The 24,089-nt window shown below is 44.3% G+C and overlaps 1 protein-coding gene across 1 annotated transcript in view; it reads left to right on the top strand.

The window, feature by feature from the left end:
- Positions 1-24,089, top strand: part of LOC147662586 (E3 ubiquitin-protein ligase NEURL1-like) — a gene marked incomplete at its 3' end in the record, with an annotated part of 229,345 nt that overhangs the window by 24,702 nt on the left and 180,554 nt on the right. Inside the window, exon 3 of the mRNA XM_086951063.1 lies at positions 6,544-6,788. Within this exon, the coding sequence (XP_086807189.1) occupies positions 6,544-6,788 (245 nt within the window). The remainder of the gene's footprint in view (positions 1-6,543; positions 6,789-24,089) is intronic.

The raw sequence follows: 24,089 nt of genomic DNA, 5'->3' as shown, positions 1-24,089 counted from the left end.
AATTGAAGTTTTAGCAACGTAAAAAAGCTGTATTTAGGGCAGATACTGTTTGCTCTGGCTTTAAGCAGTTGGTGGTTGCCACTGCAGTTTTATGGTAATCTGCTCCCACATACGTTTTGTTTAACTAATATTTTGAGACTCAGCAGTTTTTCCGGTTTAGCCAGTTCCCCTAAGTATTTGTACTGTTTTATGAACCTAGTAAAACTTGTTTTCTACAACCATGTGGATACTGTGTGAATGATTCCTCGAGGATCCATTTAAAGAGTGGTGTCATCTGCCAGCATGTAAGAAGGACCCATATCTGTCAGGATCAAGACAGCCGCCCCGGAGATTAAGCAATGGGATTCCCACTGAGGGAGGAGAGCAGGGAGACAGGCGAACATTAGGTGAACACTACGTCATATTACTTTGTATTTGTTCTTGCTTAGAGAGATTTGCATAGCTCAGCATCGCCAATAGAACTGTCTCGAAGGGTAGTTGGGTGTGAGTACCTTCAAATTCAGGTCATAAGCAACCCTAAACAAACTCACAATAATTCGATTCACAGGCTGAGAATGATAGGGGCTCCCTTCTCACCAGAATAACAGTGGACGCAAGATGGCGAACGGTGTCGAGTTTGTCCCAGAGGCAAGGCTGGATTCCTCAGCCGCAAACAGATGGGCCTGGAGAAACAGCATAAGGAAGCAGTCCGGTGGGCCAGGGAGGTGTACAGCAATGTGTGGCAAGCTGGAAATAAAGTTGAGCAGGGCTGTTACTTGGAGTCACTGGCTACAATTAATATCCCTACAGAAAGGAGGTGCTGAGTGTCTCAGGGGAGGGCACTGACTTTTACACATCGCTTGACATCTGACGAATCTGAGAGATAATCACAAGAGCATGTATGAAAACCAAGCAACATGCAGGAGAATCAAGAGATTTGCTGTAGCAGACAACAGAATAGCTCTGGAAATGAAGTAAACATCATGGAAAGAAGGGGCGTCTTTTCAGGTGATGGCCCACAGCTCATTCTTGTAGTACACACCAGTGCGATACTCATGACTGATAAATATATATATATAATTACAGCCATTCAGAGGGCTAATCAAACGCTTCACAAAAAAGCAACACGAAAGGAGACTATGAAACTGGAGAGGATACGCCCAGGGGACACTAGTATATACTAAGAAAATAGAGAGGATGAGTCTGCTGGAAAACAAGTTCACTCATTATTACATCATGAAATGCAGGAAAATTAGATTACACCCAGCGAAATACCCATCCAGGGACTGCTTGAGAGACGACGTGGACAGGAACAATCTGGGTGCCCGACAGACTGTGCGGCAGATTTATGAGGCCCTTGCGCCACGTTTACGCCCCTGTTGCGTCACGCAAGACGGCGTAAACGTGGCGCATCCCTACGAACGATTTACAACGTGACGCATCTAGGCAGATGCGTCACGTTGTAAAGCCCTGCGCCGCTTGTGGGCGTTCCGGCGCAGCGAGGGCGTTCCGGGGCAGGTGCGCCTCACAAAAGTGGGTGAGTGAAATCTATGAGATTTCACTCAGTCACTTTTAAGCCAATGCTGCGTCAAAAGCCTGCGCCTGCTTGAAGCAGGCGTAGGTTTTGACGCAGCATTGTTAAAATGGGGCACCCCCGAGCCTTGCTGGAGCTGCGTCACGCTTGCGACGCAACTCCAGCAATGTGACACAATTCCGGCACAGATGCGTCACGCATCTGTGCCGTTTTTGCACCATGGTGCGCCGCATTATAAATGCGGCGCACCATGGCTGGCGGAGCTGTGGCGCACTGTGGCACATGTTAACTGGCGCATCCCTGGGGATGCGCCAGTTAACATAAATCTGCCCCTGTATCTTTAACTAAACTAAAGTTACACAAAGTCTTCAAAAGTGTATGTAGACTCCAGAAACTTTCCACCTCTCACGTTCCTTTCAGAACCCTCAGATATGCCTCTGGAAGGACTCTTACTGGCTCCTAAAATCAGGACAATTTTTCACGGTGGCCAAGCCATTTCACTTCACAGTGGCAACCAATGGCCTCTCTCCTTTCATTTGGTCTCGTAGCACCAAGAAGCGTTACTCAATAATCATGCGCTCTATAAATATTAATTCTGAAATGCCAAAGACTGCTGTAAGCATGATAGTCTTGGGTGCTAATACAGAACATAACATTTTCAAACAATACACTAAACAAATTAAATACCGGTTAAAAGACACAAAGCTTATTTTAGTAAAAATACTTACCAATAGTCTCAAAACGTATGCTTTTTAAACTGTACGGGACATTATATCCCCAGCTGCAGCCTGTTTGATATGCTTTTGTTAATGATAAAATAGCGATTTACGATTAATGTCATATGGAAGGCTTCAGGCTTGAGGGAAACTGAAGGCTAAGGGCAGTACATAATCCCTTTCATGTGGCTAAGAAAGCTGAGGAAAGTGACGGATCCTTCTGATTGTACAATCAGTATTGTCTGGTGGGCGGACAGGGGGTTATGTTTTTAATGCCCTTAGTGTTTATACTGGTTGAGTGGAATTACAGTTGCCACTTGATAAAGTCCATCCATAGCCATTGAAACAATCCAAGTGCCACGCCCTACGCACCCACTTAACATTCAAGACCCCAATGAATCTCCAGTAGCAAGGGGGGGGCGGTCCACCCCTGGTGGTTCATGTTTTGGAGGCAGCAGGCTCTCCCCCCACTGCTCCCCCCCTTGCATGTGGCTGTTGCGGGCGGAAAACGTATAGACCGCCAGCACCCCCTGCTGTTACATGCAGCTGCCTCGGGCAGCAAGCGCAGGGACCGCCACTGACGGCAAAAGGTCTAGCTACGCCACTGTAAATCTCCAACAAGAAACGCCAAGGTAATGCATGGGCAAACAGATAAAAAGAAACCTATATTTCCAAAATCACGAGTGGTAAACAAGCATGCAAAATCTGGCATGGTCGAGAACGATTCTAGGGGTCCTCGCCGAACCTGGAGTATGGGGCCTTCGTTTCTGAGCCCTGTATCACCTGTTGGTCTTGCTTAACAGGGCAGGAATATAGGTCCAAGTTTGTATGTTACTGACTGGCTCAGACAAAAAAAATACTCATCAATTTTGTTTTGGCCTATTGTGCATGGCCTGTGTAAGAAATTGGGTTGGTGGTTGAATGAGGTGTGAGCCCTGGTCAAGCAGCAACCACAATCCCTCTCATGGTCAAACCCCAAATTAACCTGTGCTCAACCCTTTGGTAGCTTGGCACAGAGCAGTCATGTTTAACTTAGAGGGAATGTGTAAAGTATTTGTGCAACACTTCAAATAGTAATAAAGTAAAAACCACCACACAAAATGTATACCACACCAAGTTAGAAGTGCAGATTTCAGTAACTAAAACTAGAACACAACAAGAATCCAATCAGTACACCCAGAGTTGTAAATTTTTAAAGAATAAAGTGAAAAACAGCACATAAGTGTCTAACTCACCAACCGGGGATTTCTGGTTTTGTTGGACCGGATCAAAGTCCAAAGTTTAGGCTGACTGCGATGTCAGATACACAGTCCTAGAATATTCATGCTGAAGGTTTACCATCTCAAGTTTTGAGCCCAGAGTATCATTTGCATTTGAGAGGGCTACATGGCGCAAGGAGAGCGTGTTGGGTGTTTGTTGTGGTGCGAATAGCATGCCAGGTTTGGCGGACAGGTAGGCTGGAGCTTTGCATCGGTGGTCTTCCATGGGCGATCGGTGCTTGCTCTGTAAAGACACGAGTTGGTGGGGCTTGCGATGAACTTCGGTGTAAGCAGCATGGTCTTGGTGTGAGCAGGAGCATTCATGGTCAAATAGATCCTAAAAGCTTGATTTTAAAGCCTTTGAGCCACATCAAGGGTCCAGGACCTGAGAGACACCACTTAGGGGGTCAGAAACTGGCTGCAACTGGGTCCAGGAGCTGGTTGGGCAGCCTTTTTATGTCCCTGAGGCTCAGATCAGGAGGCCAGCAAACTAGCTCTAGGAGTCACTCTGGAGTCCTTGGTTCAAGCTGAAGTTGCAGGTTCAGTTCTTCTTTCTCAGGCAAGAGGGCAGCAAGTCGCAGGTCCCCACAGCAGAGCAGCAGTTCCTTCAAAGCAGCAGTTCTTGTAGCCTCACAGTAGTCCTTCCTGTTAGTGCATCCACCAGTCCAAAAGTGTACAGAAACGTTGGTGTCTGTTGACCCTTTTTTAGACCCCGGTGCCCTGGTTGTGGAAGTTGGAAGAAGCTTCCAGACAGTGTCTTTGAAGTGCATGGAATCCCCTGCCTCCCCTACACTGGCTCCAAACTGACTGTTGTGATAATAATCGTTAGACCCTTTGTGTGAAGCCAGAGCACAAGCTGCTCAGTTGCAAGTGGGGCTGTACCAAGCTCCATCCCCCATTCTGTCAGCAGATGGCCCACCCAGGGCATCTGATTCCTCCACTGTGTGACTGTCTCAGAGAAATTCACAAAGTGTAACTGTCAGTTACACCCAAACATGTTCAACCACAGTGTAGAACAATTCACAACCATCTCAGCTTTAATATTTCTGAAAACAAGAGTTCTCGTATCACCGCGTGTAAACAACCACCGGTTTGGAAAATAGGACTAGATCAAATCTCTTCTCTGCATATGACATGAACAATGTGCCGGTGCAATTTTTTTTTACATTTCCCTGGAGGCACGTTCACCTCAGACTGCTGCAGCATTACTATCTAGCCACTAAAGGCTCCAATAACAAAACCTTTCGCTTTGAAGGAATTTCTTTAGTGAGCACTTTCTTTGTCCTTTGCTTAATTGTATATGTTGTTTGTAAACAATTGGTACCCAAACTATTGTGGTTTTAATCTAAATTTCTAAAAGCCATTTTCAAAATTGTAATTCAAAATCCTACTTCACCATAAGTGAGGATTTTACATTCCAATCCCAGGGACACCAAACATGATATATCGACCAACTCCAATTTGGAAAATAACATCTTATTAAATGTAATAAGGAGTCTCCAATGTTATCCGTTGGGAGTTATAGGCCTCACAGTAGTGAAAAATGAATTTATGAGTTTTTTACTACCAAGACATCTAAAACTTAAAAGTACAAATCCAAACTTTTAATAGCACAGCACCTTGCCATAAGGGCTACCTACTGTTTACCTCAGGGGTGACATATATGTAATAAAGGGTGGTTTAAGGCTTGGCAAGGGGGTTTTAATGCCAAGTTGATATGCAGTTCCAAACTGCATTCAGACTGCAGTGGCAAATCTGGGAGATGTTTAAAGGTGCTACTTAAGTAGGTGGAACAATTAGTGCTGCAGGCCCACTGGTAGCATTTAATTGGCATATGGTAAACCACTCTACAAGGGATTTACAGGAAAATTAAGTATTCCAGTTGAGTGTAAGACAGTTGAAACCATGTTTTAGGGAGAGAGCACAATCACTGGGACTGGTTTGCAAGGGTAAAGTGCACAGAGGCCTAAGGCCAATAAAAACAAATTCATAAAAAAAAAATATAGGAGGAAGGCAAAATGTCTGGGGATGACCATGCTGAGAGGGCCACGTCCAACAGCCTGATACTCTTGTAATCTTTTCTACAGAAATTAATAAATAGTATTTTAAATAAATAGGCGGAGGTTGTGTCAGATGCCGTCCTGATTGCTCATATCTAGGCCTAAGCATAATTTAAATTACAGTGGGGCAATTGTTTTAATTTTGGTATTTTCACATTAGACAAAATTACACAGTAATTACAGTAATCTTTCTAACACACCTCCCTCCGGAATTTCTGCAAGCGCTATGAGACCTATCGGTGATATACGCGCTATATAAATTTAAATACAAATTAAATACAAATACAAATACACCATGTTGCAGGATTACACTGCTTTTGGAGTGAAATTATATCGGTGGAGCGCAGACAAACGAGAATTACCAGAATGTAAGCAGCTTGTGTTGCCGACGTTTGCGTTTTTTGTGCTATATTTTAGCATGAAATGCTTCCTCAAGTCCAAAATGAATTCAAGGATGCATTTTCATGCTAAAATGTTGCAGTAAGTGTCAGATTTACATTTTGCAAAAGTTTGTGTAATTTCGAGTTGTATTCCTGAAAAATTGTGAATTTCGCACGTTCATTCCCAAATCATTACGCAGTGTTTTCCACCACCATCCTCCAATGGTAATAGCCTCAGACGTAGCACTGTGGCTCTCCTCCTGCCTTCGTATAAATGGTCATGCTGGATCCTCGAGAGAAAAGCTCTTTCTGCTAGATGTAATACAGTAGCCTGTACGTAATGACTCTCACAGTCATTACTTTCTTTAGACCACTGTACCTCCCATTTGTGCATATTTCCCTACAAATAACCGGATAAGCTACAACGTAAAGTATTTATTTGTATTCTTAATATTTTAATTAACTGTTTTAAAATATGCTGAGGCAATGACACAAGTTGCCATCCACCTGTTACATACTACATAGTTCACTGTTGTGCAGTGTGTCAAATGGACAAATGCTACATTTTTGCTTACTGCCAATTAAGTTTTACAGAGGAATGTGATTTTCTTTTAGATTCTATAGGTGGGCCATTTCCAGCCTCTACTGCTCACCGATGCCACCACAAGCAGAAGCATTGTATGCCGATTCCTCAGTACGCTTCTTTGCCAGTCAGTCCACTGCTTTTCCATCCTCATGCCAAGGGAGCGCAGATCGTCATGGACCCAACGCAGAAAGCAGTGAAGAGGCAAGCGAGTTTCTGCAATGCCATCACCTTCAGCAACAGGCCAGTTGTCATCTACGAGCAAGTCAGGCTGAAGGTATGGTGCCCACCTGCTTCATCATCTTTTGTCTCATATTACCTGCACCTGTTGTACGTGTCCTCAAAAGTTTGTCCTGAGCCACTGTGCCGTGATAACTTTTCTATTGGCCAATTTCGCATTAACCACTCATTAGTCATGTGACGATTTTTAGACTGGAGCTCTAAAATCATGATTTTGAGCCAGCAAATTGGCCAGTCATTCATGGGAGGCAGGGGAGAGCTCTTGTTAGTACAGCACCATTAATTCTAGTTTTCAGCTGTAGTATGATCATCTTACCAATGAAAGCCTCCGACATCTCATTGAATCTATCCAGTGTGATAAGTACAGTCCACAGAAATTACTCCCCAAAACATTTGATTCCCATTGACTTTGGAGTTCATCTAAATTCCCTTCAAACAGAAATTAGCATTCTTGAGGGGGCTCAAAATATGGGGCTGTGGGAGTAGAGCTTCTGAAACCACACCCCTGCAGCCATCCTACACCAAGCCGACAATAGATACCAGCGCGTGGAAATCAGACAGGGCGTACACATTTATGAGCAAATTCAAATTGGATTGACTACTATGCAGAAGATATATCAAGGAAAGAACCAATTTCCCAAGCACAAGAATGCAAAGGACTTCAAATATATGGAGGCAAACCATGTTATCAGTGTCTAGCATTAAGTGATTACCTCAGGGGCGGCCTTAGGCAGGTGCAAGCTGTGCACCTGCACAGGGCCACCAAACCCCAGGGGCCACCACGCCAATATATATCCTTAATATAATAATCCTCTGAGGATGGATACATATTTGCGTGGCGGCCCCTGGCAGGGATTTGGCGGCCTCCGGCTCTGTTCCACTTCCAAACACCCTGACCCCTCCTCTTCACTGGCCTCCGCGCTCCTCCCCGCTCAGACCCCCTCTTCCGGGGCCCCCTACCTACGCTCCCTGCCCAGGGCCACCATGAGCCTAGAGCCGCCCCTGATTACCTGAACTGATGGATGCTTGCAAATATCCTCCTCAGATTACAGTCGATCGTCCTAATGTAAGGCCAGGCTGATACGGTAGGACCAGAGCAATATCAAAGAAGTAACTTGATATACAGTCTAATTATCCATTTTGATAAACAAATATGATCTTCAGCAGGAGCACAACTATGGTGGCTTGACAGCTTAAGTAATATATCATGGGCATTGTCAGAGATAGGTCAGTGGCTGTAATTGCCTCCTTCTACACACTAAATAGATGAGGCATGAATTATAAAATGTTTGTAAACAGCAGCCTTCCCTATCTCATATTGGGTCCTGCATCATCGTTCCAGGCTGGAGTAAAGAAATCATGGCACGCAGAACTAAAACCGAGGGTATGTCAAAAGTGGTGTGATCACAATAAAGTTGTAAAATTAATTATGTGCTATTTCATCTACCTGGTACTTTCTCGTGTTTTAGTCGTGTGAATCTCTTTCATAGTCCAGTCCTTTCATGAGAATACCTTATCAGGCCTCTCAGCCATACCATATTTCCTAGCATTCATCTTACTGACCAATAATAGAATTGTTTCCTAAACAGATGGATAAATATAACTTATTTATCCTCTCTGCAGTGACAGCATTAGTCCTAGGTACCCCAGAGGATTAATGTAGTCTCTCTAAAGCTCTTTAAACGTTTTCAAGCATATCTAAACCTTTCTTATGAGACTTCAGGATTTCAGCCACCTGTGAAATGTGTATGCTTTTGATGTACGCGTCCCATGTCAACGTAAAGTTCCCCCTGTTTATGTGTTTTAAAAGCTACATTTATTAATGGTCACTCGTGAAATATTCGCTCACAGGGGAGATTGAGCTGTACTAATACATTTGTAATGTCTTTGATATTCGGATGCGCTAGGACCCTCGTGATTGTGGACGGACTCTGAAAAGGAAGTTGAGTGATCTGTTGGGAGGTGTTAAGGTGTGGCTAATAAAATCATGGCGTAATGTGTGCAGTTTGTGATCATATATGAAAGAAATAGGTTGTCGGCTGTGGAGCTCCGTGTCTGGCGTGTTCATTTGCAAGCTCCGGGGCTGGGGAGGACGCTACAGTATTCTGATTTCATCTACCTAATTTATCAGCAAATCTCAGAGGAGGCAATGATCAATAAGAGAAGAGGTGTCATTTTTTGTGGAAAAATAGGTAAATTCATTTTCTTGAGCAGGAAAATTGTGACGTTCATCAATCAGATTTTTAATTTTCATTAACTGAATACCAACTTTTGCCCATCTGTGCAAGGGGTCACCTGCAATATGAACAGCTGCAAGAGTCTCATTCAATGTACCCTTGCTTGTGTAATGAATTTAGGAAACTTGCAGCTCTGGTAATCGAAGTCTCAAAGGAATATTGTTTATGGTGAGCCTGTGACCAGCAACGCCTCATGAAACTACCACCCAATGATCCCGAGTGGCCCGCAGAATTTCAGTAAGTTTAATGCTCAGGAAATGATGGACCAATATCAAAACCGTAGAGCAATGGAAGACTGACGAATAATAACAATAGCATGTTCACATCACAGCAAAGCTAATGTGACCATGTACTGAAGTGTCTCTCCGGCAACACCGCTGTTAGTATTTCACGTCACCGCAGTTAGTTAAATTATTTTGAATACAAATTCAACCTCTGAACATTCCTAAACTATATGCGGATTCACGTAACTTACATTGTGGCCCACTGATTAATCAGTGTAATGTAAATGAGATTTGAACTGAGAGCTGGTATGCTATCACCATCTACCCCAATATAGCGCCACCTAAGTTTGGGCAGGATTTGCTACAAATATGCAAGCCCATCCACTTGGCTCTTCCACAGTGTCAACCAACAAGTGCCTGTAATCAAACACAGCCTCCTGTGATCACCCACCAAAGTGAAATTCCTCTTACGTGATGCAACCCGTTGAATCACACTGGAATAGTTTTGCATCGTGAGGACCCCTGTTACTAAATAAATAAAGGTTCGGTATAGAGGGCAAGCCAAGATTCAGCCACTGTCTATATAGCAGTTGTGCATGCAGAGCTGCAATCTCCTTCAGCCGGATTAGAAGGACGCATTGGCTCCCCTCAGAAGGCGGCAAGAAGGGATTTTTATGTCGGTCTCAATGCAGAACGTTTCTACGCCCAGATTGGCTCAGATGATGTAATCGGAGTGTAAACTCTCTTCCATTGCTGTTAAGGATTTTTACATAGCTTGGACCACTGCAGTAAAATTGGGGTATAGAGCAAGATCGGAGCCAGGGTATTATTACAAGTCAGATTGTTTTCTAGTCATTAGTGCTCCTGATCCAGAAGATTACTGCCTCAGTAGTATTTACAGGGGTCCTAAGAATTGTCTTTATGACCCCCAAACTGTCTGAACAGTGTGTGAGCTTTATTTAGACCTTTCAATTGAATTAGGCTTTTCCCTTTGCTAACATATGCAAAACTGAATAATATCTGTAGGATAATAAACTAAAAGCCTAGATCAATTGACTTGCAAAACCAGGCATTCTTTTGGTCACTGATGTTCCTGGCCATCAAGAGAAGAAAGGTACTTTTAATATCATTGCATAAAACATTTACATAAAACATAGGCAGTCCGGCTGCAGACACTTCCAATGCGGAAATCAACCCTTCGAGGTCTCTTTCTGACCAACCCTTCCTTCGGAGTGGCAGCAGAGACCAAAGAGGCCCCTTATAGAGTTCAGTAGGGCTCCTCCTCATCCTCTGTGCTAATATAACCATCCGCAGATGTGCCGGATGCAGATCAAAACATTTTCAAAACAGTGAGTGCACAAGGGAAAGTGGTGAGTTTTAACCACCAGAGCTTGGGGCTGCAAGTCCCACTAAGTTTGGCGAGGCTGGAAACCAAAATAGGAACTGGAAAAAACCTTCAAACCAGTCCCAAACTACTGTAGGCCAAAACTACAATAGGGCCGTAGGGGCATGGTTGAGTCGTGACAGTCATTCCTGCTGCCAACCAGAGAAATGCCAGAGTGGCAGCCTTGCCATGCCAAGAAAATGAGGGTAATATTGTGTGGTTCAAAGATTGCATTCACCACTGATGTCACATGCCTTTCTTTCCATTTCCCTCCAATTGGACAAGATCCTGTGATTTGACAGGATGACCGGAAAGGAAAAGTTGTCTGTAATGCACTCTCGAGGTACACATGGCCCTGCAGCCCAAACTAGGATCGCCTAACTAAGCAAGCAAAGTGTTCCCTGTCGTTTTCCTCCAAATCACCCTCATCAAACCTTGCAATGCTAAGCCATACACACACACATTCTTCTAGCTCACATCTGCATCACTAACACATTTGTAATAGAACGAACAATTAATTATACATATGGTATTCAATGTTATGTAAAAAAATATTCAGTAGTGCAGTTCTTTGGATTCCTGGTGCGATAGGTTCTTGGGCAGGCTGCTATCTTCGATTGTGTATGTGCACAACAGATGGAATGTATGTCGGAATGCCGGATGCATTTTTCATGCATGCCTTAGGAATTCCGTTATTTGAACAAATGCGTCTTTAGCACGCATTTGTTATGCACGCAAGTTGTTTTAACGACTTGCCTTGGAAGGGGGGACTGGGTATTGGAATAGTTTAATTTACTATTCCAACTCCAGTCTGTTCAACAGTAGGGAAGATGGTGGACTTTAACCCCTTGGGCGCGGCCGCGATTCTGTGCCTGTGCGGAAATTTTCGGAGTGGGCGGGTTCATGACGGCCCCAGCCGTCATCAGCACACGAGCACCGTGATGCATGATGGCTGGGGGCCGTCATCAGCATAGAATGGGTTAATTCCAACACCACTCCACCATTGTGCACCCCTAAAGCAAGTGGTTGTAATGACTTGCGTGCAAAACGATTGCGTGACAGAGACGCATTCGTTCTGTTGCAGGCACTGTGAAGGCTCAGTGTGATTTTGGCTTAGTTCTAAAGGATGTTTCCCCAACAGATGATCTCTTGTTTCTAGTCCCTTGGCCTCATGTCTCTTAGCTGGCATTTCACGACTTCCATGATATGAGGGCGTTCTGGCCGAGTCTCCTCATGCTCTAAGCACACTGTAGGCTGCTGGGGTGTCTGCTCAGTTGAGGCTCCAAATGTCCAATCAGGATTGCGGCTCGACCAAGGTAAGGTCTGCACTGGGAGCAGGTGACAGCAGTTGTCTCCAATGATGCAGACTAATGGGATCACCTGAGGAACGATCCCAAAACGATATTGTTATTAATGTCTATATTACACTTATACCATCAACCGATTTCTATACAAGTTTTCAAATCTCCTGTTTATTAAAGTTTGTTTCACATCTCAGGGCAAAACAATTTATTTACAGAACATTTCATCCGTGAAAACCTTTTGTGGAGGTCTGAGCTTCTCCAGTGGTTGTGCATCAGGCTATTGTTTGCAAAATATTGTCTGACCGAAATGTTACCCTAAATATTGCTTACAAAAAATTGTTCCATTGGCTCTGGATTTTCTGTTGTTCTCTTCAATGGGGTGATTTTCTTATATACAATAGGATAAATATTTTTGTTAGATGATTTTTTGTTTACAATACTCTGGTGCCGCACCCCTCAAATAAAAAGTATTTGTTCACTGCGATAAACAGTTGCAATCCAAAACTGGTGCGATATCTGGCCTTTTTGCTGCTTTTATATTACATCTTTTTTAGGGAATAGGTGCTGGCTAGATTGTGTGTGCATGGGTTCGTGCTGTATTTAGTGTGCTGTCTTAAGTAAAGAAAGATTGTCTACCAGGGGCTGCTTTAAAGATATAATGCACAACCTGACCCTGAACTAAGGAGCACCTTAAGTGTATGCGCCAGCTGCAGGCCCGGACAGTGCTCCATATTGCTGCAAAAATGTGCTTGTTGTGGGAACCGTGGATTGGTGAAAGGGGGACTGTTTGTTTCAGGCTGCTGGTCTGCCTTTCACTGGAGGTGGCAACCCAGTCTCTGTTCTAGAGTAGGCTCTTTGGAACCCTGCGTCAGGCTCTCTGACTCTGCCCCGCCTTTATGTGGCACACTCTCAAGCACCTCACAGCCAAAGGAATCTCTCATTTCCATGGGGCCATACTCGCTTTCAAATGAAGGCACACCCGAAAGGTACAGCACGAGAAGCATCAGCAGTGCACCCTTCTTACACACAGACACACACCCTTTTCTCCTACTAATCCCAGTCCGATACATCGTGGACTCCTTCGGGCCAGCAGGTGCTTAAGCCCCCTTTGCCTCCCACTCATGAAAAGCCGGACACAAGCCTTATTTCGGCGTCATTGCTGCTCCACAGTTCAGAGCCTGCTGGTGTCGCGGCACCTGGCTCCAAGCTCAGGGGGGCACCGCATTTGAAAGACCCTTTCAAGGTGAAAGGCGCCTGCTGCAGAGTTCTTCCTGTTGCCTGCAATATTCAGGTTAATTCTGTGAAGATAATCGTGGTCATTAATGTACTTGCTAGAGCGACCCGAATTTTCTCTTGTCCCAGTTTAGGCTCATTAGAAGCAAGGAGGGGTAATGAGGATTTGAGGATTACAAGGTGTAGGAATCACATATCGTCCAGTAGACAGTATATTTTAAGAGTGTTCGCCCTGGAGTAGCACAAACTCAGGATTTAAAACGTATCTGTCAGTGGCGTAGCTAGACACTTTGCCTCCCGTGGCGCTCCCTGCCTTTGACGCCCAACGGCCACATGGAAGAGGGTGGGCTGGCGATCCCCTAAAACTTGTGCCACCAGGGGTGGACCGCCCCGCACCGCTACTTCCTTGCTACGCCATTGATCTCAGTGGTTGTGGTTGGCTTTGCTAATGAGAATATATTTCTACCCAAGCTAACCCTTTTTAGCAACATAAGGATAATGAAAGACTGGGGGAAAAACATAACGTTATAACCAATACCTTGCAGTTTGCTTGTAGCTCGATGATAGTTAATAGGTCATTGTGTTATATTAAGATTGTAACTTATGAACTTCAACTATCAAAGGGATTTCTGTGACAAAGGCAGTAACCTACTGAGCTAGCAACATAAAATACAGTTCTGTGATCTGCATGGTGCACTTTCTTTGCAGCGGGCAAATTATCCCTCTGCACTACTTTATAATGACTCAGAGCTCCCACTAGACAAAACTCAGATCTAGCTCCAGCAGGAACATTAATAACCTGCTTTAATCTTACATTTTTATTGTTGCCTGAAAAGTGCTTGTATGAGTCGTTGTCGCTGTATAATGTGTGTCTAAAGCATCCTGACACCCTACATTGCGATGAGTAGCACTATTAAACAAATAAATACATTTAAGAGATGAGTTGTGAGGAGATGGCGGGCACCGTTGGTGGGTGTAGTGAGGGAATATATGGAGAAGGAGGTTGCCGTAGGGGCGCCAACAAAGATGTCGCCACGAGCTCTAAAACCCGCCCTGCTGCAGTTGCATTGGCTGCACAGGTGAATGCAGTTTGAGGAGGAAGCTGTCCAGACTGCACTCCCCAAGGAAGGTAATTTATGTTCAGGGAGGACCATCAGTGGGGGCAATGGTGGCACAGCCTTAGAAGGCAGCAGGATGCCTCACTCAAGTAAGGGAAGCAGTGGGCAGGGGTGCATAGCAAGAAAAACAAGCAGAGCTCCTCTCTCCAGCTGCAGCATCCCACATGTCACTGCAGCGGTTGACCCCCACACAAGGTAAGTCGTGGAATGTCACAATGAAGCAGCGATCCCGCGGCTCACTGGCTTTAGGAATTACCATTTATTCCCATAACATGGAAAGCTGCAATAGATGACTTCATCCTGGCAACCTCCCCTCCCCAAACCTTCCCTCTAAATTCCCGCCCTCATTTCAGATCCTGACTGTCCATGGGCATAAAATGGGGTCTATAAGCCAGGCCTACTCTGCTACCGAGGCAGCGTAGGGAGTCCCGTACCTGTTTGTTCGTGCACTACTCACCAAAAACATAAAAGGTCATCATTCTCTTTCTAAGGAAACCTGGAATAACCAACATGCTGGGGTGTGTCCTCTGCTCCTGCCTGCACTCAGGCGTGCAACCCCCATTGGACTCACAGGGCTTCAACTCCCCCCTGTCGTGTATGACAGCCCGGGATGCAACAGCTTCCCGGGAGCACAGACAGCCGCATCCGAGTACTTCACGGGTCTTTTAAAGACATTTTGCTTGTTAATGAGGCTTTGAAGGTTTCTTTTCACCCCTTCTAAGGGCCCTTGCAGCTCCTCTCTGCCTTTTGATTGAAGAATCAGCCCCCCCGAAATGTTTTCTTGCTTAACACATCACCATTTAATTTCTTACTGCCTTTGATTTTGCCTGTGAGTGAATAAATGAACACCATTGTCTATGGTGACATGCTAACCTTTAGAGGTATGCCCTGGTTTGGGATTGCAGTTTCAGGCTTTATAAAAAATGTAGATCTTACCAGAGTTGGAAAACAGCCAGATGCTTAACTCTTTACATAATATTGTTTGGTTCTCGAGAATGAAGTAAATGCAGTAGTGAGTTTCTGTTTCACTACTGTGTAAATCGTCACTTTACCTGCGGGCAAAAAGTATTGTTATAATACTTCCCCTTGGTGCTAGTCCACAGTCATAGACTGAGCTCCTGAGGTGGTACCTGTGTAGATCCTACAAGCTTCTCCCTCCTCCTCCAGTGGCCCTCACTCCCTTCCGACAGTGACGCTGCTCGCCTGATGTCGAGATTTTCACTATTTGTGAATTGCCATATCTTGAAATCCAATAGTAGCTAGGCGTAAATCAGAATCCGTGAAAGGTTTAAACATATTTGTCCTAAGGATATATGATGATATGTAATTTAAATATTTATTAGAGGCAAACGTTTTAAGTCCTGTTTTTAGTTTTAGAACGATTGATGTTGGAAGTTTGAGGATCTGGTCTCCAGCCCCAGTGGGGGGAGAGCCTTGGTATTCTGGGAGGCCCATCAGCTATTGTATGTTGAAATCCTGACACGAGAGATCAGACTGGGCCTCTACTCTCGATTTTAATAGTGGGTAAAAGGATCTTTTTGGACTACACTAAATCTGTGTATTTTCAAATCCTTTCTCAAAATGGCATTACTGACCAAAATGGTATCAGCTCTTCAATTGTGGACTAGATGTGTATCCAAGATCCGAGGTTTATCGCAATAAGTACCATAGGTTCATTGCCAGGGCGGTACATGAAATATGTTGTCCTCTAAAAACTGTTTTTTGGGGACTCTAACCATGGCTGTATGTAAGAGAACATCTTCACTTCCAGTGCAGTGTAGATCAACTGTACATTCACTATCAAAGCCCCAACCCCATTTTTAATATGAAAACAGGCTAGCTATTAAGCAAAATGTCAAACCTGGGTTCTCGTCCCTAAAACCTACTGGGCTTAAGGAGAGAATGGGGGAAGGTTGTGCAAAACCTCTTTTTACTATGGATATTTAGACTTGGTAAACACTCAAAGTCAGAGAAGAAATCCTCTGGTGAAACGTGTTGAATCGTGCAAGCCAACATTTGCTCAGCTTCCATAAAATGCTGTGTAGGTCAGGAACTCACATACTATCAGATATAAGACTATAGTCCTTCTGAAATGCATTCTGTGTGGGACGTTTTCTAGGGTCTAAGAGTAGCCTTGGTTTGAGTGTGCATAAGATTACCTATCTTTGACCAGTCAGAATTGGTTACCTATCTTTGACCAGTCAGAATTGGTTACCTATCTTTGACCAGTCATCATTTCGCTGGATGACTTAGCAAAACCTCCAAGCACATCAAAATGACCAGAGCTGACCTGTCATTTCCACTATCTGAACACACCTAAATATACAACAATGTTGCCTTGCCCATCACACTTTTTTTTTATAATTTAATGGATATCCTGGTCTCTGTTTATTTCAGGTGACTTGTTGAGAGTCTCTTCAAAAACCTTGAACCTAAAAAAATTCCATCAATAGATATCCCAGATCCATACTAGAGAATGTGGGTCTCTCTTGCACCCGCATCTTACTGATCCTGGTAGCATTTCTATGCTCTACACTACTCAAGTGCTAGAAACGAGGCTGTGGCGCCGTTCCTGAAAGATTCTTTTTCATGATCTTTAGAGAACTTGATGTTGATGTTGCATTCCCACAGACATCACATTGATATTCAAATTTTGAATCTCATACTCTGTGGTCCCCGTTCTAGCAAAATTCTTTGCCACTACCGTCCACCACTGAAGCTTCTCAGACATGTCCTTGAAGGCTTTTTCAAGTCCTGCAATATTTCAAACAGGACTGATTTTCCTGGTTTGGGTGGAGCAAAGTGAGAGTCAGCTGTTTCCCCTCCATTTCTAATTTTCCACATCAGACGTGGACGGTTTAGACTCAAACTTTTTTTTTACTTAGAGGGTTTGATAAGCTTCACTTGGGTTATACTATGTTAGTATGAATTTGTAGAGCGCATGTTCACCCCAGGGTTTCTTGGCGCTGTGTGCTGCTGGGGAACCCGTCTTGGCTTTCCCTGTGAGACGGTCCCTATTGGGCATCCCCAAGGTGAAGCCAGGCTTTCCCTGTGAGACGGTCCCTATTGGGCATCCCCAAGGTGAAGCCAGGCATCCCCGGCAGCGAGGGGGCCGTTGTGGAGATTAAGCAAGCTATTGCCCAGAGTTGCAGCGTGGGACTCATGGTTAGAGAGTCACCGAGGGGAGATTTATCGAGCCTGCTGACATTGGTTCCGTACCCTGCCCCGTCGGGAATTGAACCCTGGTCCTGGGCTGACCTCTGCTTCTGGGTCTGCCGCCTCTAACCGGTGAGCCCCACTTCTCCACAGCCACACTTCTCCACTTGGGTGAATAGAGTCCCTGATAGTCATCTGAACCACTCACTCAGAGGACGTTTGGCACAATTTGCAGGATAGGAAGAATTCAGCCTACGTATTTGTAAGTACTGCTTTTTGAAGTCACAGTGCAAATGGTGTTATCGAGGGCTCCCGCGCATGGGCCCTCTAGCCTCTTACTTGCCTTCTGAAAAATGTGTTCTCTATTTTGCCACACCACAAGGGGGGGTCCCACTCATCTATGTGGCCTTGAAAACTTCATTGCTCTAGAAATGAGTGGTCAAGCCTCAGAGAAGGTGGACCCCTGTGCTCACAATGGGGCTCAGTAGCACAGCATGTGCACCACACAGGCTGAGTTCCATTCCAATGGCATTCTGACTCCAGCAGCCCCTCCTTGAAGAACACAATTCTCATGTTCAAAGGTAGTCCTGTTCCTCCCACGCCCCCAAAATGAGACCTCGCCCTGATATGTTCAACTGTGGTTGCATTGGTGCAGTGCCACTTTGTGTACCCCCTGATTGCATGCTTTGGTTCAGCAGCTGAGTCTTACTGGCACACCCCACCCAGAAGGCGGGGTGAAGCTGGAGCACCCCATTAAAAGCTGCCATTATGGAGCTTGGTAAGCTTTCTCCCTCCTCAATTTGACGATTTCATTAAAGCAATGGCAATGTTCATTTCTTTCTCATTTGTTAATGCGTACACATATAAGTGTTTCTGTGCCAGAACGTTTCTTTTGTCTGCACCCTGCTGGAAAGTAGAATAGGTTCTCATTCTAAAGAAGGCATCTCTTTACATCAGGTATTACTGTCTAAGGATAGCATGGCGGTGTTAGGGATAATTAGTCCTCCTACTCATGTGTTACGTTTGCATCAAATGCTACCTCATGGTGCATCTTTAAAAGCACTGCCTGATCCACCACTCTCTATAGTAAGACAACCATTGTTCACTCCAATTTCCTGTCTGGAAGGTCTGTAATTGACACCTTGGTGGTTCTACGAAGAACTTATCTTGAGTGGTGGTTCTACGAAGAACTTATCTTGAGTGGTGGTTCTACGAAGAACTTATCTTGAGTGGTGGTTCTACGAAGAACTTATCTTGAGTGGTGGTTCTACGAAGAACGTATAATGATAAATCTTATTACATATGTCAAACTCATGGTTTACATTATTGCCATCCACTAGTACTAGTGGGTTGCCATTCTAGAAAACCTGCACCGCAGCTGTGGAAGTATTCGTTTTCCAATAATATCTGTTAACCTTTATCATAGACAGGCATATTCAGTGTGATTTTTCGGTGTACTCCAGTGCTGGTCCCATTGCCTTTCCTCATATGCATTTTTCAAATTTTGGCAGTGAGAGCCGAGCATAAGGAGTACCACTGTCTCTTAATTTGCGCTTATCCTCATTAAAAGGTCTCCTGTGCCTTTGCATTTTTATGCCGTAGTCTGGTTAAAAGATACATTTACTGCACTTATGTTGAATGAATCACATTGGGCCTGATGTGCTAAATAGTTTTCAGATTGCAAAACCAGAGGTATGCTAAAACTCAGGCTTTGCGACCCCGAAACCGCAAGTCACAATGAGCCGAAGGCGCACAGCGAGTCAGAGGTCATTCTAACTCTGTGTGCACTGCGAGACACATTGTGATTTGGGAAATGTGAAAGGGCCGTGCTCCCTTCTTAAGAATCACAATAGCATTTGTCAATGTTTTGTGATCGCACTGCTGTCCTGAATCATTTATGTAACACTGCGCCCTCAAAGAGGTGGTATGTGAGTTGTATAGTGGAAGGTGGCCATGAGAGAGAACCCAAACCTTTTGAATGTAGGCTCGGACACGAAGAGAGCATCTGTGCTTCCCCAAGGCCATCAGCAGAATGCTTATTTTTATTTTTTTCTACCAGGAAAATGCTCTTTGTGGGACAGGTAGTATAACCCTCCAAAAAAAGCATTCTCTGACTGCAAATTCATGGATGGAACCCTACTGTCCCATGTAGGCCCTCCACATCAGCTTTTGCAATAGATTGTAAAGAGTCTCATCCTGATCCCTTCGTTAATATTAACTAGGCGAGAGTTCTGCGATTTTTTAATATATATAGAACCCCCTAGCACACATATTTACTTTCTAAGTACTGGAAGTGGCAGAACTATTGTACAGTTTTAAATTGGTACCCAATTTTCCATCCTTGAAAGAGAGCGAAAGTGATTAGACAATACAATTATTCAAAATAGGGAGCCACTAGTGAGGGTTTCACTCACTGAGCCACCTTGCTGTCTGTGTGTTTTTACATAGTGGGAGGTGAGCAGGGCTCCAGGCCAACTTTTTGCAACAGAAGCTAATGGAACCAAACATTCTCGTTGCCGATCCATCTGTCAGGAATCCCCAGTTTCAGACGCGTTCATAAAAACATAACCTGCGCAAAAAACTGCAGAATGATCTCATACATCACGTAACAACTAACTGATACGTGATGTATGAGATCATTCTGCAGTTATGGTGTGCTCAGCGGAATGTTACATTCTGTACTTCACTGTCCAATCCTCTTAGCTATCTTCTCCTTCCTTTCTTGTGCCGCCTATCTACCGTCGCCCCACTTACATCTGGCATCAACCCTCACTTGCATCTGCTATATGGTCCAATCCACTTTGTCATATCCATACTCTTCCCTCTTTACACACTAACCCCGCATCTGCTCTTTCACCTTTACATCTTTTACCACCTCATTCAATCTCTGGCTCTCCATCCTCTCTCCCATATGCATCCACTTTAATACACCCCCACTATCCCACTTTCTGTAATTTCCTACCCCATAATCACCCCCACTACTTGGAAAATCATCAAAAAATCAAGCTTTTAATTTCCACAGATTGAACAACAAAAATAGAGTAGATTGGTGACCTTTATTTCCTTTTGCAACAATGGCTTTTCTTTTCTTGCTTTTTGGGAAGCTTCGTTTTATAACATTCGTATTGTGCCTTGCACTTCTCCACTGACTGCACAAGAGCACCAATTAAAGGAATGCAGTGGACTCTTTACTGACTTCTCTGTAAGTCACAAATACAGGGCTTGTGGAACTCCCTGAAACCACAGAGCCCAGACACTGCTGCAAGCTCACTCAATTGCAAAGGATGCCCTTTTCAGGCTTTGGTTTTAATAGGGTTGCGAGATCAACGAGCAAACGTTACCCATGTAGGGTATTGCAGGCTTAGAACTTCTATTTCAGTTAATTCTTGTTTCCCACACAATAAATAAACGTCCTTACAGTGGATTTTTTTCAGAAATACGAATAAGACTTTCTTCATGTTATATAACAACGCTTAGTAACTTCAGGGAGTATTATTGCATCAATAGCTGTTTTGGGTAATTGTTAGCAGTTATTCTGCACTAACATCAGACACCGAGTTGGGTGCAGCGGGCTCTATTATCTTGGACGGTCAGACACAGAGGTGCTGCTACTTGGACTGTCACCTCCCTCATAAAGGGGAGCACTGCGGCTGGACAGAAGTTCACAGACCCTCGGGTAGATCTACGCTGCTGATCTGAAGGGTACAGCGCTGCAGCTGGACGTTTGTAAGCACACAGACCCTCATGCATATATGCACCTCTTGCTGGGGAACTGAAGGAGCATTAGTGACATGGAAGCTCACTGCCCTTTGCATGTTGGCCAGGCTACTTGTCTCAGAAAAAAGGCACAGCTGCAAAGTTCAGGTGCACAAAGGCCCTCGTGGCTGGGCAGCAGTAAAAAGGCTTCCGGTCTTGGCAGACCTGGTCTCACCAGCCTCCTCCCAGCAGTGCACTCCATACCTGGACTCAAACTCTGGGCAGACGCGGGTCCGATTCTCTGCATGCCTGGCAGCATATCCTCTTCACCAGCGTCTAAGTATTTTCCTCCGTCCTGAAGCATATTGCTCCTTTTGTCTCAGCCTTTCTCTACAAAGTGGTCCGCGGCTCTTCCAAGTAAAAAGGTTAACTATGAATTATCTACAGGGGATAGCTTATTGTCAGAGAGTGTCAGTTGGACCCCAGACAACTGATCGATCAGACTTGAGGTTGACCCCATACGTCTTGTGTGAAGCAGTCATTTAAGCGTTCATTTCCATTGGATGTGATACCGCTCCATGCCAAAGCGATATCATGCAGAATTGTCACTCTGATTTAGAAGATTGAAGTCAGACAGCATCAGCATCCGCCAGTCACAGGCTGTTGCAGGGTCTTGACTTGTTCAGTGAAACTGAATTTAGGATGTGTTGACCTCTTTGTGTCCTCTTGGCTTCAGTGTTGTTGCTCAGGTGTTGCTCCTCCCAGGTCACAGACTGACCTGCTGGAACTGGCTTAGTTCAGAAATTGACCCCTCCTGTTCCATTCAAGCTTATATTACTTTAAACAAGACAACTCTTGGCTTTACTATGGTCTCTGCAGGGAAGGGAGAGAGGAAAGATCAGCAAAGATAGATAAGCAGCAAAAAGGGGGCAGCAGTTCACACCTTAATGGCTATATATGTACGGGGACCCTAAACCACTGCTACTCCACCTTATGTACCCAAGCACTCTTCACACACCACATGAAATGAATGCATTCTAGATTTAAAAGAGGAAGGTTGTGAACATGACGATTTGTAGGTGAAGATGATTTATAATTAATATGGAGAAGTATGTTATCCTTCCAGAAAGGGATTTGAAGTTTGGGGTTGGCTACAGTTGAAGCATATCTCACTTAAAATTCCCAAGACCCTAACATTTGAGGGTTCTTGAGCAGTTAAAAGGAAAGCACTGAGGAACGGTCAGTGGTATGAAGAAAGGGTGAAATTGACAGAAGAGGGAAGAGATGACCTGATTTGGTAGGTGGAGAATTTGAATGATTGGAATGTGCAAGCAATTATTGGCAAAAGCCTGAATTTTACTTTGGAATAACATGCAAGTTACCACTGGGACTGAAAGAGGCCAGTGCAACATGGGCTGGAATAGTGGACTCAGCAAGTACAGTGTTCGAAGATGAAAGCTTTTTTATTTGTGATGAGAGGTGTTCTTTGATGGTGTAAAGAAGACTGCAGTTTACATTTAGGTAGTGTGGCAGCAGTACAATATACAAGTATCTACCTTGTTTAGTCAATATGATGGCAGATTGGACTTTGAGAAATTTGACAGATTACAGTGATTGGATGCTGAAGAAGCATGCAAGGAAAATTCAGGCCAGTTTGGGTCTTTTAGTGGAGGATCTGTTTCCATCCAGTTTAATGGCTCCGTTATGTAGGCTGTAACAAGAGGCGCCTATGCAGTTTTGGAGGATAAGAGCATCCACGTGTAGAAGGTAAGATTCTTAACCATACTCTTTCGATGATGACTGGTGACCCATACAGTATGAACGTCGTTCATTGAAAGCTACTGCTTTGCTCGGAGAACCATGGTCTCCTGGAAGAAGGAGGATAGAATGTTTGAGTACTTTGGTGCCTAAAAAGGAGTGTAGATCCTTGGAATATTCTGATGTAATTGCAGTAAAGTGTTTAACATCATAATTTAAACAAGCATTTACAATGCAATGGTCTCGGCATTATTAAAGGTAGAGCTATTGGCATTGCTCATGACATTTTTTTTTAAAATCATAAATAAATGGCATTGTCATTTACATTGCCAATAGCTTAATCGTTAAATAAATGGCATTGTCATTTACAATGCCAATAGCTTAATCGCTCGCAAATGCATTGCTTATTGCATTTACACCCACACAGAGCCACACACACAAAGCCACCCACACACACATACAGAGCCACCCACACAGAGCCACTCACACAGAGTCATTCACATAGAGCCCCCTACACAGAGCCACCTTCACACAGACAGAGCCACCCACACATAGAGCCACCTACAAAAAAATCTATCCACACAGAGCCACACACACAAAGCCACCCACACACACATACAGAGCCACCCATCAGAGCCACCCACAGAGTCATTCACATAGAGCCACTTACACAGAGCCACCCTCACAAAGACAGAACCACCCACACATAGAACCATCTACAAAAAAAGCTATCCACACAGAGCCACACACAAAGCCACCCACACACACATACAGAGCCACCCATCAGAGCCACCCACAGAGTCATTCACATAGAGCCACCTACACAGAGCCACCCTCACAAAGACAGAGCCACCCACACATAGAGCCACCTACAAAAAAAAGCTATCCACACAGAGCCACACACACACACAGCCACACATATCATATATCATATATCTCATTGGTGTCAGTGCTCAAGATATTTCTGGATTCATCAGTAGCATTTGACATTGCCCATCATGAGATTATTCTGATTATGTTCCAAGCTATTGGCATTGTAAATGACACATTTTTTATTTATGTGTTGGTTTTGAAAACAGATAAATAAATGGCATTGTCATTTACAATGCCAATAGCCTAATATCTCGCAAATGCGAGACCTATTGCAGTGTTCGTGCAATGGTATTGTCCTTGGTGCATCACTGGTTCACTATTCTAAGCTGGTTGAGATATTGCTTCTAAATGAGTC

This window comes from Lissotriton vulgaris, unplaced genomic scaffold (assembly GCF_964263255.1).
Source record: "Lissotriton vulgaris unplaced genomic scaffold, aLisVul1.2 SCAFFOLD_3172, whole genome shotgun sequence".
Classification (NCBI taxonomy): Eukaryota; Metazoa; Chordata; class Amphibia; order Caudata; family Salamandridae; genus Lissotriton; species Lissotriton vulgaris.
Note: the sequence above shows the minus strand (reverse complement) of the source record. Positions and strands in the feature narration are given on the sequence as shown.